Genomic DNA, 20,485 nt, shown 5'->3' with positions numbered 1-20,485 from the left:
ACGCCACACACATTGACTCTGACTTCCGTATCGAAGAGCCCGGGTTCGAATTCCAGAAAGGCGTGGATGTAATTTGTCCGTTCCTTCCCAGAAGGCAACGGTGGCCCACCTATTAGATGACTCCATAAAAAAAAGAGACCACAGCCTTCCGGCCTTTGGAACTTTGTGGCTATACTGGCCACCCAGCAGGAAAATTTATCCTGCTCTTGCCAGTTCCTGATGTAGTCCAGTGTAGGGCCTGGCAGCGAAGAAGCCTGAATGGAAGGTTCTCGCCATGGAGGTGGAAATTTGTGGTGAAGAAAAAGAAAGGAAAGAAGCTCCTTGCTCTTCTGATAGATGAATTCCGTCGAGCAGAGGCTGGAGGGAAGAACGTCGGTAGTCAAGTGATAAGCAGCGTCGCATCGGAGCTGCTTAGTAGAGGCCAATCCCTCTAAACGGCTACAGCCGACACCACCGAACAGCCGACACCACCGTGTCGCTACAGCCCGCTGGTGAAGAAAAACGTATATAATTAATCCTAAATAGTACTGCAGCAAATAAACGATAAATACGAACAATAAAATTGCCTCTTAAACACACACGACGAGCCATCTCAGCTGGTGTCAGGCAAGTGTCCCTTTAAGGACCCACGCATTTTAATATTTATGTGAACGACATTCCCATCATACCCAACACTACACTAGCAGTGTACGCAGCGATCCTTGCAGTAAGCGCATCTATTAGTCCGGTAATCCAACTGTTAAAATCTAACATCCAGGCATTAGAGATCTGGCTGACTAGATGGAAAATTCAAGCAAACGTCGATAAGACTATTGCCATACTTTTCATACACACACACACACACACACACACACAAAAAAAAAAAAAAAAAAATCAGTGGAAACTTGCAGTTTTATGGATCTGCTCTGCCCTGTGCTAGGAAGTCCCTTATCTTGGGGTGATCCTCACTAATACGCTTTTATGAAACTCACAAATTACATCAATTATCCAACAGTTTCGTGCACGTAAAGTTCAACCCTATCCCCAATGCACGGAATAATTTAATTATAATGCACTACTCATTTATAAACCCATTTTGCGTCCCATGCTTTGTAATGTCTGCACGGTCTGTACCTATTTATATAAGACCAGTAGGAGAATACGAATGGAACGTGCGTAATAGCAAGATCTACGAAAAAATAAAAATCTATCAAATCGGGATATATTTCTATCATCTTACAAAAAAATTCATGTCAAGCAGCGTAGTCTGTTAAATCCAGCAATCAATATTTAAAACTGTGATTTTAATGATGTTAAAATTAATAAACGACCCATGTCTATTATCAGCAAGAGGATCATCTGTGAACAATGGCTGTATCTTATATTTTTGGTTATATGTTCTCAGTATCTTACGGTCCTGTATTTTTGGTTACGTATTTTGCGTATTTTTGTTCTGTATTAGCATTTTATTGTTTTACCAATATCGGCTGTTGGCAACTTGCACTTGCTGTCATCAGCTCGTCAGCTTTCTGATTAAATCCTCTGATAATCACATTATTTTGTTTTAAGCTATAAACTCTCACCTTAACATTTAATAAGTCACCTCTATCAATCCATGCCAAGCCGAATAACTGCTTGCATAAGGGCCAGAGGTGGACAAACACGTTACTGACTTTTTCACTTTGTGAAGCTCTATCACTTCAATAAATTATCCAATTTTTCCCAAACTGTAATCATTTGTTTTTCTGTACATGTACATCACTTCTACCGATTTTCGTCCCATTCGGATAACTCCTTCTTGGTGCGTTTTTTTTTTTTTTTTTTTTTTTTTTTTTTTTTTTGTCTAAGAGTGTATTTTCTAGATGTGCTTTAACATTCGATTTCGTTCGTGTTATTTGAATGTAAATCTTTGTCTTCATGGAATTGAAGTTTCAAGGGCGTGTTTTTGAAATCGAAGAAATCGCATTGAAGAAATACAATATTTCACTGAAATATAAACTAATAGCGGCGATAATTCTAAGCATTTCTTTCGATGCCTCGAAATGTATGAAGAATGTATTTGGAGTTACGTGTATTTAAATTAAGAGGAAAAATAATTAAACTTCTTTCATGCCATAAGAAGTCTAGTTTTCTTATGGAAAGAATGTAAGGATATTGAAACGTAAACACGCGCTATCGTACACTCCATCTACGTTCTCGGAATCAGATCAGCGATTGCCTCTCAGCTGTCCAAACAAACTTTTAAGTTTCAGTATGAGTCACTCATATACCGAGAACTTTTACTTCACAAAGCAAAATTAATGTATCAATTTTCTCAGGTTAGAAACTGCTCTAAATCTTAAAATATTTTTATATTCAGAATGCTTAGTTTTGAGATTAATTTAATAATGCTGAGAAAAAAAATTAATCAGAATTTTTATCCGAAGGGGGGAAAAAATCGAAAATAAGACTGTCAGCATTGCTAATTATCACAAACAGATTTCCAAAACACTCAGTGAATGAATTATCCCTAAAATGCATTTTTCATTTTAATCACGAATTTCGCGTGCCTTTAAAGTGAAAATTGTGAAAGCAGCACTAATCAGAAAGCTGATAACCCTTATCTTTGCTTTCGCCAAGGTATGAAACAAACTGTCGCCAAAGGCTTTAATGCTGCCAAATCTGGAAACCCGGCCTGACTTTCGGTTTCGAATGCAGGTTACCTTAAGAACAAAGGTAAATACCCGAAGTGATTTATAAATACTGTCGAGTGTGTTGCGGAAGAGCTAAGGTAATAAATCGTTTATATGTAAAAAGTATGGTAGCTTAAACAGTCGGAAAAGATCATGGAACTTTTTAAAATAAATCTGCCTGTTGATATTCTCGAAGACTTTGCTTGGCATTTACTGGGATTTTACCACAAAGTAATTAGTAAAGAATTTAATATAAAAAAGAGAAAGAATGTTCCAGTGTTAAAACGTGCTCTGGAGCGGAGTTTACTAACTCTTGACAAATGGAGAGCTGTTCCAGTTTATAACACTGCTGTTGAAAGATGTGCTTATGTGTTTAAGCATTCCCCTCTGATTTCTAGCATAGCTGGTCATCATTTGTTACAGTTATTCAAACAATATCCTTGCAAAATTGACCAACTATTGCGTCAAGGAGAGTTGAAGGTTTGCTGTCTGGCCGGAGGTCCAGGTACAGACGCTGTAGCTGTCAGTAAAATAGTAACTGCTGTTTATCAAGCGTTTTGGTTTCAAAGTAAACAGCAACTAACATTGCACATAACAGTTATTGATAATGATGAGAACTGGAACATAACAACCCAAAATGTGATGCAAGTGCTAGAGCAAACGCCACAGTTTTTCGATGCCGAAAAGATGAGACTGAGTTTCCAATTCTTAAAAGCTGACCTTACGCAACCGTTGAAAGACAATGCTTTGCTCGAAATCTGTCAAGCTGATGTCCTCACGATGTTTTATATGATGTCATCTTTTTCCCAAAAGACGTCGGGACTTGCCAAGTATCGAATGATTCAGGTAAGTGAATACTTTCGAACTTGATTAAAAGTTGAATACTGGGTAAAGTTCATTTTGTAGCGACCTGAAATAGTACTTCTGTAATTAAATAAGAATATCGCCAATGTAAAAACTAAAATTAGGTAAAATAGCAACCTTTGGATTCAAAGCTTATGCCAGTTAATTTTGCTTTCTTGGCTAATTTCAAATAACATCTTATAAGATATAGCATGCCTTCGCAGTGTGGAGGTCTGCACGCTGGGCGCGTATTCCAGAGGTCCCTGGTTCGATTCCTGGCCAATGCGTTGCTCATTTTTTGTAACACCTGCTTCAAAAATAGCTAAAGTCTCAACAGTGGTGTCCGAACTGAAAGGGTGGTAGGTGATGATTCTCCACACCCAGGATTTGGCGATTGGGTCCCCTAAAAACCCCTTTAAAAGGGAGAGTATATAAGGTATTTCTCCGGCTTTTTTAGCGTGCCTTCGTGGTGTACGGGGTTTGCATGCTGGATGCGTATTCGAGAGGCCCATGATTCGAGTACCGGCGAAGCGCTGCTCATTTTTCATTTCTCCTGCCTCCAAAAAGATACCTAAAAGTCTCTACAGTGGCGCCCAAACTAAAAGGTGGTGACTGATGATTCTTCACCACCAGGATCTGGCGATTGGGTCTCCCAGTCGTCCTTTAAAAGGGGCAGTATATAAGGTATTTCTCCCGACTTCTTAGCATGCCTTCGTAGTGTGGTGGTCTGCACGCTGGGCGCGTATTCCAGAGGTCTGTGGTTCGATTCCCAGGGAAGGCGTTGCTCATTTTTCATCACTCTTGCTTCAAAAGTACCTAATGTCTTTACAATCTCTTTAGTTATACTTACATAAATTCCATTACCAATTTCTATTCTAAAGCATTTACTTTTCAAAAATAGAATTTTTAGTTTTAATGGACATTTTAAATATGAATCTTTTTTTTATAAAATTTAATTTTTTTATAAAATGTAATAATAATTTCACATTTTTTTATTCAGAAGTCCATAAGTTCTCTTAGAAAGTCGTCCATGAAGGCATCCTTTCTTTAAGCAGATACCTAGATTATTTTTATTATTATTAAAAACGAATACGAATAACGCCCCAGAAAATCTACAAATAGAGCTAATTCATTTACATTGTTATATAAATAAATCTTATTCGAAGATTTTAAAATACAGAATTGATTAACCTTTGGGTGAAGTGCAGAACCGCCCACTTATTTGGCGCGTTATGTTTGGCGCTTTTTACAAGAGTAAGAAGAATAGAATTTTTGTCAATTTCCTTTGACCTTTTTAAGTGAAAATGTATCGATGCGTATATGAACAAAGTCAAGAGAGTGCGCAATGCCGAATTTGTGCAATTCTCTGATTAGTTTTTTTAAGTGAAAATAGGTCGATATGCACAGGGATACCGAGGTCGTGCAATTTTTAAACATGCGCGAAACAGTAGGTGATTCTGCGCTTTCCCCTTTTTCATACTTGTCAAAAGATAAATACCTCCAATTACGAATATTTGCAATAACAATATTCGCTTTTTTCGGGAGCGCATTATTTATAAGCGAGCAGTTTTCTCCGCACAGCTTAAAATTATTTAAGTATAATAACAGTAATAATAGTAATAATAACCTTAGATTGATCGACGAGCTTCTGTAAATTGTGATACAAATAGTTTCTAGTAGTTTTTCCGCAAGGTTACGAACTTTGCCAAAATGGAAGCGACATAAAACGTTGTAACTGAAAGTTGTAAATACTAAGAAGTAAAGAAATTTATAATTATTTAAACGCCTCCAAACTGGGATATAGTTAGCGAAGCTGACTGTCGTACCGAAGGACACGGGTTCGAATCCCTGAGAAGACACGGATGTTTGTAAATGTATAGTTTCTGTGCGGCATGGGGGCACTCTAAATATCCGGCCAGCCAAAAGTCCTCTCAAGAGATTAATTGTAGGGGAAGAGGGACAGTAAACCCTACGATCCGCCTCCCCCCCCCGCTGCTCTACATCAAAATTGGCGGTGGGGGTGGAACTGAGCAAAGTCATACTGTCTCCTGTATGGTACTCAAAGCTCTTGCCAACGACAGGCGCAGTCTCGCACGCCTTGTCACGTTGAATTTCGTGGACGACGTAAGTTGCATACACACACGCGCGCACATAATTACTTACATGCCAATATATGTATTTTTTCTATATGCGTTCAAAGAAAAGTTTAATAAATCAAAAGAAGTTAATAGGTTGTCATTTATTCTGAAGTTTTATCCTACTTCGAAAATTTTCGCAATTGGTTTATTTTAGGTATTTCTTCCGCCTTGCCTTCGTGGTGTAGTGGTTCTGCACGCTGGGCCGGTATTTCAAGAGGTCCGTGGTTCGATACCCGGTGAAGGCGATTGCTCATTTTTCATCTCTTCTGTTTCATTAATAATACCTAATGTCTCTACAACATATTAGAATTATTTTAAAATCGGTCTGAAATTTAATATTTAGCTATTAATTACGTTTGAATTCCAAAGTTTAACCAACAGAAATTTCTTGAAAATCCCAACTTTCAGATTTCAGACAAAACGTATATCTAAATTAGAATATTTCCGTTTTGCGTCATTTTTTATTACTATCTCTGCCATTGTATCTTGGTATTATTATCGGCATCATTATCTTTGTTTAAATATGCTTTAATAAATAAAATTAATTTTAAAGTAAATAAAATTAAATTAAAAATATTTTGTTTTCTGAAAGAAAAACCTTTTCATTTTTGGTTAAAAACGAATCTGCAAGCAATTTGAGTTTCAGACTACTTTATGGTAATGTGTAGTAATGAAAATTTGTCTGTCCTTTAACAGACAATTTGTCTGTTAAAGGACAAAGTTAGTTAAAATACACCAAGTGATAAAAAGGATAGTATATCAATTTCGAAAAATGATACAGAAAGAACAGAAAGAAGAAATTGTTTCGGCCGTTTCACATAGTGCAAATAACACAATTCTTTTACAGACTTGCACGATAAAAGTTAAAACATCTAAGGAAAAGGTGTTTGCCAGACTTCTCTTGGATAGTGGAAGTATGAAAAGTTTTTGTGCTCTCGAGTTAGCGGACAGATTAAACCTCGAAGTCATAAGAAAAGAAAAATTGTCTGTCTACACTTTTGGGAATACCTCACCCATCCAAAAAAATTATGACGTAGTTAAATTAACTTTAGAACATAGAAGTTCTCCCGATTCTAGAATAGAAGTTGAATTATTTGTAACTGATCATATATCCGGTAAAGTTATTCCTCCTCCTAAATCAGAAGAAATTAAGCAAAACAGACAATTAAAAAATTTGATGCTCGCAGATTTTCCCGATTGTAAAAAACCCATTGCCATTCTAATTAGTGCAGATTATTATTTTAACATCGTAATGGGACACGTTAAATACTTAAGCAAAAATCTTGTTGCAGTGAAAACTATTTTCGGCTGGTGCCTACATGGACGAAAAGGTGATGATGATGTCTCTTTAACTTTCAATGTAGTTGTAGGGGAAGATTTGATTTCCAAACAAATAACAAAATTTTGGGACTTGGAAAACTCAGGATTTATTGATAAGGAGGGAAAACCTCGATTCAACTGAAAATGAAGTCGTCGAATATTTCGAAACAAATATAACATATGAAAATTCTCGCTATAAAGTTAGATTGCCTTGGAAACATGACACATCAAATCTAAATACACAGTCCAGTCACATTAATGTGACCATCTGTCAAAAGCCAGAATAACCACCTTTCGCAGAGCGGACTGCTGCGAGACGTGCAGGAAGAGAGTCACATAGGTCCCTGAAGGTGTTCTCTGGGATGTTGAGCCATGCCGACTCTAATGCCGTGGCCAGCTGCGCTAGATTACGTGGTTGAGGATCCATGGCGCGAACAACTCGATCGAGATGGTCCCACAGATGCTCGATTGGGTTTAAGTCAGGTGAGTTTGCTGGCCAGGGGAGGACGGTAAACTCATCCTGGTGCTCTTCGAACCACGCACGTACACTGGCAGCTGTATGGCACCTCGCATTGTCCTGCTGGAAGATGCCATCATCCTGAGGAAAAACAATGCGCATGTAGGGGTGAACATGGTCCGCAAGGACAGATGCGTACTTGTATTGATCCATTGTGCCTTCCACAATGATCACTGAACCTAGAGAATGCCAGGAAAACATTCCCCAGACCATAATGCTCCCGTCTCCAGCTTGGACCGTTCCGGCAATGGTTGCAGAGTGGTTCCTTTCAGAGGTTTCACGCCTTATACGCCAACGTCCATCTGTCCGATGGAGCATAAAACGCGATTCATCCGAAAACGCAACCTGTCGCCACTCAGTGGACGTCCAGTTGCTGTACTGGCGTGCAAATTCTAGCCTTCGCCGTCGATGAACAGCAGTCAGCATAGGTGCACGAACCAGGCGTCTGCTTCGGAGGCCCAGACGCAGCAATGTTCGCTGAATAGTACTTTGGGAGACACTTTTGGTAGCCCCTTGGTTCATTTTGGTGGTCAGTTGCTCAACGGTAGCCCGTCTATCTGCCCGAACGCATCTCCGCAACCGTCGTTCGCCTCTGTCATCTATGGCCCGTGGTGCACCACATTTGCCACGTCGCTGATTTTGGACAGTCCCATTTTGCCATGCACGGTACACTTTTACCACGGCGGCACGCGAACAGTTCACAAACTCAGCCGTTTCGGAAATGCTTCCACCCTTGGCCCGAAAGCCAATGATCATGCCCTTTTGGAATTCGGATAAATCGCTTCGTTTCTGCATTACGCCAACGATTGAAATGTTTTCCGAAGCCCTCACACACCCTTTATATACGCTCAACTGCACTGTGCTGCCACCTGCCTTCTGTGATTGGTTATTTAACTCTGACGTGGAAAGTACGTGGTGGTCACATTAATGTGACTGGACTGTGTAATAATAGGGAAATCGCAGAACAACGATTTAATCGACTTAAAAAGATTTTAAAAAAATCCTAATCTGTTTTCCGAATACAGGAACGTACTAAGAGATCAGTTAAAACAAAATATTATCGAACCAGTTGTAGAAATTTCAAATGAAGAGGATGTCGTGTTTTACTTATTACATAGGGAAGTTATACGCGAGGATCGAGCTACAAGTAAATTACGTATTGTTTATGATGCATCATCGCATGCCCCAGGATCCATTTCTTTAAATGACTGTCTACATGTTGGGCCAAATTTATACCCAGAAATATTCGAATTGTTGTTAAGATTTCGGTATAATCCAATAGCCTTTACCGCAGATATAAAACAAGCCTTTTTACAGATTCTCATACATGAAAAAAATCGAGACGCAACCAGGTTTCTGTTTTCCGAATTCCCTAATGATGAAACCATTTCTCTCCTGACATATATAGGTTCACTAGAGTTTTATTCGTAATAAATAGTAGTCCATTTCTATTAGCCGCTACATCTGAAAAAATATAATAAACTTTATCCTACAACGGTTTCCTTTTTGAATGAGAACGTATATGTACAGATGATGTGATTGGAAGCCAACCAACGATCAACGAAGCATTAACTACGAGTCTAGAATCGGTCCAAATATTTAAGGAAGCAAGCATGCAGCTTCACAAATGGCATAGTAACTCAATACAATTACATGAAGTGTGGGTAAAACAGGGTATCGTTCCAGATGAAAATCCTGAAGATTTTAATAGAGAAAATTTCCCATTTAAGGTCTTAGGTATGGCATGGGATAATTCAAAGGATTTACTGTATGGTGGGGAAGGTTTTATGAGAGACTTGTTAGATCTGTTAAAGAATGTTTAAGAAAAATCGTAGGAAAAGCTTTGTTGACTTTCGAAGAAATGTCTACACTACTTGTCGAAGTGGAGTCAGTTCTTAATTCACGACCTCTAAGTTACGTTTACAACGACAATGACGAGCCACAACCGTTGACTGCAATGCACTTTCTAAACATTGGACAAACTGATTTGAAGTATCCTTTGACTTTTGCTAGAATCATCGATAGCGAAACGACAAGATAAACGCTTTTAAAAAGAAAGTGTTATCAAGAATTGCTGTTAAAACAGTTGTGGTGTAAATGGAAGCAACAATATTTATTAGATCTTAGAACTGCCCATTTCTTGAAGAATCCGAAACTTCAATCAAAACTAAAAGTAGGAGATATTGTTTTAGTTGAAGGAGATAATAAAAATAAACTGTTATGGAAACTTGGTAGAATCATAAAAACTATTCCTGGACGTGATGGTGAAGTCCGATCATTCGAATTAAAAACTGCTAATGGGACTTTAAAACGTACTGTTCAGCATCTATATCCTCTTAAACTTTAGATATTTTGAACTTTAACGATTTAGTTATGCTTTTTTCTTTTTTTGCTATTAATGATTCAATTTAATAGTGTTAGTTAAGTTTGTTTAGCTAAGTTGAAAATATTTTTAAAATTTAGTTCATTTATTAGTTATAACATTTAATATTTGATACATGTTGTGTATAACCTGTTTTGGAATTGAAGTGTTTGACTAATTAGTATTTTTTGTATTTTTATATAGAATAGTGATTTATGTACTTGATTGTATGTATAACTGAGTTAGATGAACTCTTGTCAGAGTTCAGGTGGGGAGTGTGTTAAGGAATATTCTTTGATATCGCCAAGAGATGGCGTTAGGAGTCCATCTATTGGCTTACTTAACCCTTCCCCTTCTGAACACGTGACTTGAAAAAATATTCTTCTTGCTGACGATAGATTTCGATGCACTACACAATAGAATTCGATTTAGATTCTTAGATGGAACTATTCAGTTCTTCCTTTTTGAGCTTTAAATATTCGATTCAGGCATTTTAGCCTACATTGTATATATGTAAATATTAAGTTTAATTAAAATTTATGGAAAACCCTCCAGGCCATGCATCTCATTTTGGATTATGAGTGATTCGACATTTGATCTAGAATCTTTCGTTACACAGCACAATTGAATTAAGATTCCTGGCTACAAATAGTATGAAAAAAATTCTATTCAGCGATGCCAGAACTAGAATTTCTGAAGGATGATAACTGGTCATCACTTATATTTGGTCTACTGGATCTCGTGCCTCTCCCAGACATCCTTTTAAGAGGAAGAAAAGGAAAGGCATTAAAGCAATCCCCATGCGACTTGTGATTATGTAAGTGGGATAACATTACCCACTTGTGATATGTAAGACCCCGTTTCGAATATCAGCTAAGGCACGATTTATTTTGGATACTTCATGCTTCGAATCCTGATTAAATGTTTACAGATGTTGTAAAACATAGATTTTTTTTAACTTTAATATATTTAACATAGATTTAAAATTTAAAACATTTAAGTTACGTATTATTTTAAACAAAATTATCAGTTGCATTTCTAAAATTATAAGGTATTTCTCCCACCTTCTTAGTGAGCCTTCGTGGTGTAGTGGTCTGCACGCTCAGCGCGTAATTGAGAGGTCCACGGTTCGATTCCCGGGGAAGGCGTTGCTTATTTCTCATCTTGCTGCTTCCAAAAATACTTAATGTCTCTACAAAATGAATTGCAATTTTCTGCAAAGTAAAATGCTTACAACATTAAATTTTGTGGTAAGGTACGTGTGTTGTTGTTTTTAGTGTTCCTGATTTTGAATCACATCCAGATCAAACACATCCACGAACTTTAATAAAGCCGAGAAGAAAAACATAACGCTTGTGGTTTACCAAGGCCTTTGGAACCTTCTAGGTAAAATAGTTTGAGTTTTCCCAGTTTTGATGGACATGAGAAATGGTTCCAAGGATTCCCTGTTCTTTTTTATCTACCAGCAGTCTGTCGAGGAAGCTTTCGGTTCTTCGGTTATTTGGAAAGTTCTCATGTCGCGAATATACTACACATTTATAGACATTCACGACTTCGACAGAAAGATGAATCCAGAAGAAAAGATGTATCAACAGGCACCACTAATCAATCAGCCAGGACTACAAAGTACATATTGAGTACTTACAACAGTTACTTGCGCGAATGAATCTTTAAGTCATCCAGAAATACATGGAGTGAAAATTACTTCACATATGAGATTTCTAGTGCAACAGAGGAATGAACCATGACATCCTTAATTTGGAAATAACCAAATTTAATCTTAGTAGGGAAGAAAATAATTTGAGCGAGTGTTGATCGAAACACATTCAGCCTAATTCGGTTAAATATATTTGGTTGACCAAAAAAAAAAAAAAAAAAAGAAAAGCTATCGTTAATTTTCAGCAATTTTGATTGGGGAATGAGAGGCGTTTAGTATGATTATCGAAGATTTTATTAAGCTCGAGTGGCAAGCTCTATTCTATTTCAAACTCTAAATTGAAGAAAAAGAACATTCTTGTAGTAAGACAATAGGAAATAAAATGCGTGGAAGATTCAAATTATGTGACATGGCTTGAGGACATGAAAAACTTAGCCTAAAGAAGGAACTTATCCAAAGCATCATTACAGTTTTCAGAGGGTTGCGTTTTTCCAGTTCTATAAGATTTTTCAGAACGTTCTTTTCGTAACAAGAGCAACTTCTTATTAAGGTAGGATTTTCCAATTCCTCTAGCCATCTCATCCAGTCTGGATCTTCTAAACACTCTCTTTATCTTTTCAAGCTTATGGTTAAATTTTTAGCAGGTTTTGATTTTCTTATAATGCTCTTTCAATGCTTCTTATGATGTAAAAAGAAAAAAAAACTTTTTACGGATCTTAAATATATTGTATAATATTACGGTTCTTATAATTCCAGTAAAGTTTATAATTAAATCTTTTTCTTCAGGTATCATCGATTTCTGTTGCACCAAATATTTTTATCAATACTTTTCTTTCGAATATTGCTAAAAGAACGCTGGATTCTTTTTTGCTGAGAATGCCAGCTATCAATCATTAAAACGTTCTGGATTTTTAACAAACCACAAATATTTATTGCTATTATAAATAATAATGTAACAACTCTCCTTCTAGGTGAACCAAAAAACAGAAAAAAAAAAATTTCTACTGTTATTTTTGTAGTGCGATTGCGATTGCGAATTAACTGAATTTCATTACTTGTTATTTTCTGAATTTTGTTTCTGAAATTTAAAACTGATGTCTTCTTTTTTCTTTCCAGAGAATCTTTGACAGCATGAAAATCGGTGCTTTGCTTTTATTCATTGATGAGCCTCTATCTTCACACTACAAAGCTATGAATGTCAGCGCTCACATGTTTCAAAACGTGAATGAAGTTTATGGGCCACATGAGCGCGAACTGCATATTCTACCTTGGGATGCCATCAAAAGGAATATCGAACTTTACTCGAAGGATTTAGGCTTAAGTATGTGTTCCTATTCTTGCACATGCACTGTAAGCGCTTGGTGCAAAGAATCTCAACCAATTCCAGCAGCAAGTAAACCAGCTCAAAGACGCCTTAGTGAAAGTGATGCAAACCAGAGAAAATTGGACAAGCAAGAAAAGGTAACAGCTCGTATGAGACTTAGTTCAGAAAGACAAGACGTACATCAGGCAAGGATGCAAAAAAGAAATAGAACTGTGAGTTTAAATGCTGAAAAGTTAAAGGCGCTTGATTGTAAAGTTCAGAAGATGTTTGGGGATTACATGGATTGCAACGTTGAAGAAAGCAAACACAAGGTGGAAGATGATTTTGAAAATGGAGCATATTTCTTAACAAAACCAAAAATTAAGCGTATATTTTTGCAACCGTTGATAGATACGCCGAGCAAACAAAAGAGGAAAAAATCCAAAGATTCTACCTATGAGGAATTTTAGCTGCAGTATTTTGAGGAAAGCAAAATAAAACGAAATACCATCATGCTGTTATGTAGGTAAAAAAAAGATGTTAGCCATTCCAGGGTTCGTAGCCACATTTTAGTTAAAAAAATAAGCACCTATAAGCACATTTTAAAGAAAAAATAAGCACCTGTCTAATTACATTATATACAACTGCATAACCTTAAAAGAAAAATTAGACTTGTAATTTAAAATATGAGCAATGCAATATTTATTAAGAGAATGAGCATTGAAATTTCAGTTCAAAATATAGAAAATAAATAATAAAAAGCCATATTAATTGTATTCGTTTGGCACCTAATAATAAGTACATTTTTCCACTCATATTAATATTTAAATAATTTAACATAAATTAAAATTCTGAACATTTTCTAAATTTTCATTGCATAACAGTTTTTCCTTAACATATATTCCAAGCAAAGTAATTTAAGTAAAAAAGAGGCACATTTCTGAAATCAGAAGACGAGAAAATGCTTCATGCAGTCATCCTTTAACAGTAAAAGCTTAACTAACCCGCATACTTGGAAATTGCCGAATATTCCGGATAGTAACTGGAAAAAGAGGAGTGGGGGATATTGTAACCGTTCTTTAGATTTCTCGGCTAAATAAATGATTTTGACATTTCGATATGTGCATCATATAAAAACAGACCAACGGAACTGAGAAATATTCTGCTTAGAAAGCACAGTAAAACTCTTTTAAGTGTTATTAAACAAATCTCGGACTGAACATCAAAATTAATTATCTCTGCAAAATACCGCAAACGTTATTGCGCAATACGTGCGGCGTAATTCTTCCACACATGATATTACGCTACTGGAATCAACAGCTGCCGGTATTCGGAGAATAAAGAACTAAATAAAGGAAAAGAAAGAGACTTACTAATCTGGGGTGTTTCTGATTCTAATTTTCAACAGATTGCGTTAAATTTCCGGAATAGAATCAATCTTTACTGTTGGGTAGACCGCAAAAACTTTTAGTTCTATTCAATCCAGATTGGACAGTGACAAAAAAAAAAAGTCCGCTGCTTCAATATTAGAGATTTTTCGGAGAAAGGGAAGAACCTCCCAACTTCCGTACTGTATAATGTATTGGGGGAAAAAAAAAAAAAAAAAAAAATTATTTGACTATTCGGTTACTCGCGCGTACCATAGGTTACGTTAATGCAGAGAAAGGGGGGGGAAAGCAATTTCCAGGTGTATGATTCACCATTTAACGTTGCATATAAGGAAGAAAAGTTGTTTATTTAGTTTCGGCTTTGGTACGGGGGGGAAAATGCGCTTTCATTAAAAAAAAGCACTAAAAGCAAAAAATAAGCACTAAAAACAAAAAAATAAGGGCTTTAAAGAAAAAGTAAGCACCTATAAGGGCCTTTATATTTTATTTTCAAATATAAGGACTTATAAGCACTTGTAAGGACCGCTCACGAACCCTGTCTTTCATTGTACGAGCTGTTTCACACAAATTGCTTAAAACCAATTTTCCACTTTGTATGAAAAGTACTTATACTTATACTAACAGATAAACGGCTATTTCTATGGGGAAGCTAAGTAGCTTATCCGCCAAAGAAAATCCACTTTAAAAAATAACTTCGTTAAAAGTAAACTGGTAATGAATTCGGTATCATATTTCTGACATGAGTTAAACCTTCAAGTTCTAGAAGCTTTTAGATAATCTACGTGCTTAGTCTTTCATCAAATATTATTTAGTGGTTTTCGCTGGTTGAGAAGATTTCTTTTCAAACTTTCGTTATAATTTTTTTTTTTTTTTAAGTTTTACATTATCGGCAGCCGTAACATTGTTAGAAATAGGAAGAGTTTATACGTAAATAATGTGTGCTTGAATGTCTAAATGGCAATTAATTGTCATGAATGTACGAAATGGAAAATATTATACCATACCAAATTTTATTAAACAAAAAATTAAGTATATTTATATGCAGTTTTCTAATTTATGTATTTTTAAATATTCATGTAAATAAATATATAACTAGCTGCATAAGTTCGACTATCTGTTTAAATAATTATTTCGCTTTCTACAATTTATTTTACAGCTATTTATTGGGTCACTTTTTGAAACAAATTTTACTATTTTGACGAATATACCACCAATGCGCCCAGTAGCTCTTAGTCTATGAAAACTATGCAATATTAATTCAATGCGATGAAGTATTACAGTACAAAATCTGAATTATCATTTGAATTTTTAATCTGTGAGGAACATTTAATGTTAAGCAAGTTATTTTTATCCATATACAACCATCGCATCATTACCTTCTGGATTATATGCCAGAACATCCACTATTATATGCACTCTTATTATAAGGTATTTCTCCCGCCATCCTAGCATGTCTTCGTGGTGTAGAGGACAACACGCTCAGTGGCTATTCAAGAGGTCCGTAGTTCGAGTCCCAGCGAGGGCACTGCACATTTTTCATGTCTCCTACTTTAAAATAACCTAATGTCTCTACAGTATAACTGCGACATGATCTTTAATAAACAAAATGAGTATTTTTCTAAACTAAACTCTAATTAAAAAAAATGCAACAGTGAGTGCTTGTAGTAACTTTGTGTAACTGCGAAATAATAGTATACGCACAGGTATTTACTGCAATGCACAGTACAGACATCGCTGAAACCTTGAAAGTAATTTGCTCTAAATGTCTTCCTACCCACCAGTCGCTGAGGGCAAAATATTTATTTGCTTGTTTTATTAAATATATTTTTCAATATTAAGCTGTTTAGCTTTTCGTGTTAATTTAATTTTATAAACAGACATAATTTATTGTTTGTTTGCAAAGGTCACACATTCATTCCGTGTTCGAGTTCTGTAATTTCCGTGTCGAAAATTCTTACCAGATTGCCAATCGAAATCTTTTCATTCACCTCAACTTCTTTCTCAGTTTCTTTACCATCGGTAACGTTATTTTCTGACTTCAAAATCATACAACAGATTTCGCCTTCCGTTAGCTGGCTAATGATTGGAGCATTGTTATAACAATGAAAAGTTTCTGTTATATTATAAGGTATTTCTCTCGCCTTTTTAGCATGGCTTCGTAGTGTAAAGGTCAGCACGCTCGGCTCATATTCTAGAGGTCCGTGGTTCGAATCCCGGCGAGGGCACTGCTCAATTTTCATCTCTCCTGCTTCGAAATAGCCAAATAGCTCTACGATATCAGCTTTATTTATTATATTATCACTTTTCCACATTTTAATATTTCAAAAATTCTTTAATGGTTTTTGTGACCCTTCAAAAAGATTTCATATATACATTTCAACGTGCGCAGCACTTCGATATCCATTAGCCGAATAATGGATTGCAGTTTGGTGGAAAGAATAAGACATAGACGTTATCTCTTACTAAAACTTTAAATGAAAATATGAACCGTTGTCTATATTCAGGACAAATTTAACATCATCCAGTAAAACAGCCAAGACTCTGGAATGAAATGATTTTCATCGACAGTAATACATTAAGGTTCGCATCGTCCATCCTCTTTTATTTGAAAGACAGATAAAAGGGAAAATCTTTATTCCTTTAAATTCCGGATGTCATGTATTTTAGTCAGCTTCAAAAAGTTTAAATTTTGCGTTCTTGCAGTATTTACACATGCCAAAATAGAAATTGCGAGGAATAGAAGCAAAGAAACAAGATGTATGATAGATTACTTATCATATGGTAAATTACCGTATTACCGCAATTTTTTCTTTAAAAATAGGTCTGGAAAATGGGGTGCATCTTATTTGTCGGTTGTGCATCTTATACGTCGATACTCAGTTTTTGATTACATTTATTTCTAGAAATTTCCTCTATTCGGCGTTATGTGATTTTTTTTTCCTTGTTTCCTTGTGGAGTGTGGGAATATTGCAGTTACGTAGAGTTCCGTTAATGCGCATGCGCTGTCATCGACGATCACAGATTGGCTCGTTTAATCTTTCCAATTTTTGTGACCGACTTTTTAGTGTGAAATTTCTACTATTCAAATTTCTTAAATTTGTTGGCAAGTTATGGTTCAAAAACAACGTCGGTATTGCTATAACATAGCATACAAGCTACGTGTGATTGCGTATGCTAAGAAACATGGAAGCAGGGCTGCAGGGAGGCATTTCCTGGCTACCCCCAACTGAGAAAATGATAAGATCATGGCGGAATTAAGAAGAGGATTAAAAAAAAAAAAAAAACACAGTAAACATAACTTACGAAGGGGGGAACTGGCCTGAACTTGAGGCAGAACTAAATACATGGATTTTAGACCACTGAAAAGCAGCACTTTGAGTCTTTACAAAAATTATTATTGATCAAACGAAATCGAAAGCGACTGATAGATTGACGATTTTACTGGATCAACATTACGGTGTTCAAGATGCACGAAGAGAAATCAGCTATGTATGCGAACTAAAACAAAAATATCGCAAAAGATGCCAAACGAATATGAAGAAAAAATTATTGAATTTCATCGATTCGTTATAAATGCACGAAAACGAGAAAATTGTGAACTTGCACAAAGAGAAAGCATGGACGAGGTTATTCTGACTTTTGATGCGCCCTCAAACAAAACTGTACATTCAAAAGGTACAAAATGTTTTATTGTTAAAATTTCAGGGCACGAAACGGTTTTTATCTTGCTCTGCTGACGAGACAAAATTGTCTCCATTATATTATGATTAAAAATAAAGTTGTTTCCAATACCCAAATTTTGGGCTGATAATCTTAAATTGTCTCTTAAAATATTTAAATAAAGAGAATGATTCATTATGCCATCAATAAATACCAAATTACTGATGCTGCCATGCGCCCCCACACAAAAACACTTCCACCCCATGCTTAACTGTTCCAACTAAGTTCTTAGAATGAAATTCCTCATTTTTCTTCTCCATACAGTTACTCGACGTTTCCAGTACGTTTCATTTCCAGTACGTTTCGGGTGTATTTATCATTGATTTTGCGAATGAAAGCCTAAGCTTTCTGTTTTTCTCACTAATAAAAAAATTTTTACGGGCGGAACGCTCATGTAATCCAGCTTCTCTGAGAACTCGTCGAACAGTTTAAGATGAAATTGAAGTAGAAAACTTTGCATTAAATTCTGCAGAAACTTTTACAGTACTCAAAGGTGGGTTTTTCACAAATTTTCTAATAATAAATCTCTCATCACGTTTAGTTAACTTTCTCGATCGACCATTTCTTACCTTGTTTTCAATCCGGTTTTCTTCTTTAAAGCGTTTTATCACATACTTCACTGTAGAATGGGATAAATTAACTAATTTAGCGATATTTCGAATTGATTTACCACTACTATGGTGCAAAATTATCAATTTTCGAATGCTGTTTGTAATTTCTTTACCACTGCAACCCATTTTTCAATAATAAATAGAATATTATGAAGTAAACAATAAAAAATTAAAGCAAACGATTTTTTAAATGCCACCACAATGCAAAAATTAAAAAAAGCGGCAAACGATAATTCTAATTTTGATTTTATCCAAAAATATTTCAGTGTACGAAGACTTTTGTGAGATAAAATATTTATCCTTTTTTGATTATTAATTTCTTTAAAATAAAGTTTCGCTATATTTTAAAAATATTTCATTTAATTTTGTTACGAATAGATTATAGATCTTATTATTAAAATCTCATTCAGAAAGTTTACTTTTAATTAATGGATAGATCCCTATTTAAATGAAAATCATAAGTGTACGAACACTTTTGGGAGCCACTGTATATCACACAACTTTTATTTATCTCCTATCACTATTAGAGAAAATTGTAATTATTTTATATTTTTTAAAACAGAATCTAAAAAAATCAGCAAAAGATAAGAGACGCTGATGGTTATATTTCAAAAAAGGAATTAAAAATATATATATTTCTTGATAGTTTCTTCATGCTTGATTTAGAAAATTCTAAAACGAGATATCAAAGGAATTTTGACTCTATATAAATATGGAAGAATATTTAGAAAAAAGAATATATATTTACAGAAAAAGTTACAAAAGATATCAAAAGATAAGCATTAGTGCACTACAGTAAATGAAAGAAAATGAACCTTTGCAGAATTTGAAATTTATTCCATAGTAAACACTTACCCTAATGGAGAAACTATACGAGGGAGATGGAGGCTATAAAGATTAGCTTGTCGACTTTTTCTCATTGCAAATGAAATACACTAATTTGGAATTGCACAGTCTTTTCATGAAAAGCATATCGAGTCTGAACTTGAGAGTTGGCTTGAACGCAATATATTTGTATGTACTACTTATAAATATTAATATCTCCTAATGAAGTTTTAAAGAAATCTCACCATTTTTGAAAGAGCAACAAACTTTATTAGTCAAAACTTACAGAATAACTGAAAAAACATTTTTAAGCGCGCGCATCGTCTGCGGATATTCTTTGCGGATAATCGTCTGCGGTAATTTACATTTCTTAGTGGAATTATGTTGGTAGCATAGCAATACGTTACAAGCTCTAATGAGGTAATTTTTATTTTTCGACGGGGAAAAAAATAGCAAATATTTGTCAGAACTGTTGCTAGTCGACGCTGTATTTATTATTGTAGTATGCCATATGTAAGATCTATAATTTATTTTCCAAATTGTAAGTGTTACTATAAGATACTTAACTGTTCAAAAATAGCATATACTTTAACAGTAGTTTGAAATTTTTCGATATAAAAAATATCATTCAAGAATATATTTTTATGTAACAAAACATTTATATATGGTAATTAGTAACAGAACCATAATTGAAATTGAAGTTTAATAAGAAGATAAATCTTTGGAAAAGTATTTCAAATAAATGTTACATGGAATTATTCAAATTTGATGGATTGATTGATTTCTAGTAGTTGATGGTTTTATACACTACAAAAATTATTTTAAATACAAGTTAAAATTTTTGAAAATGTAATAAATCTAAACAGTTACAATAAAAGTCAATACTTCATACCGGTACTTATATATTTATTTACAGCATTTAACGAAACTACATAAATCAAGCATTTAACGAAACTACATAAATCAAGAAATCATATAATGTTCTTCCTTTTAGCTTTATGCAAATTTTATTTTAGCTTTATGCAAATTACATAAAACAGATGGATTAACAGATGTTAAAAAATGTAATACATATTATTTACAAATAGCTAACTAACGAGCTCACGGTTAGAAATAATATAAAACATAAACAACAGTTATAAAACTTGTA

General features: G+C 35.0%; 1 protein-coding gene across 1 annotated transcript; it reads left to right on the top strand.

Moving 5' to 3' along the window:
• The first annotated feature begins 2,718 nt into the window (after nt 1-2,718).
• On the top strand, nt 2,719-15,283 carry LOC118201649 (uncharacterized). Its single transcript, XM_035373789.2, has 2 exons — nt 2,719-3,497; nt 12,605-15,283. The coding sequence occupies exons 1-2, from the start codon at nt 2,805-2,807 to the stop codon at nt 13,259-13,261; spliced, it is 1,350 nt and encodes a 449-aa protein (XP_035229680.1). The 5' UTR covers nt 2,719-2,804; the 3' UTR covers nt 13,262-15,283.
• Nucleotides 15,284-20,485: the final 5,202 nt, after the last annotated feature.

This window comes from Stegodyphus dumicola, chromosome 10 (assembly GCF_044657685.1).
Source record: "Stegodyphus dumicola isolate Sdum_Otavi_A_Nest chromosome 10, ASM4465768v1".
NCBI lineage: Eukaryota > Metazoa > Arthropoda > Arachnida > Araneae > Eresidae > Stegodyphus > Stegodyphus dumicola.
This window is presented reverse-complemented; position numbering and strand designations above follow the sequence as displayed.

What these genes read in the sequence shown, in the direction of transcription:
- LOC118201649 (XM_035373789.2), top strand. Translation starts at nt 2,805, where the DNA reads ATGGAACTTTTTAAAATAAATCTGCCTGTTGATATTCTCGAAGACTTT. An exon ending in CCAAGTATCGAATGATTCAG is followed by an intron (nt 3,498 to 12,604) that starts GTAAGTGAATAC and finishes TTTTCTTTCCAG; the next exon opens with AGAATCTTTGACAGCATGAA.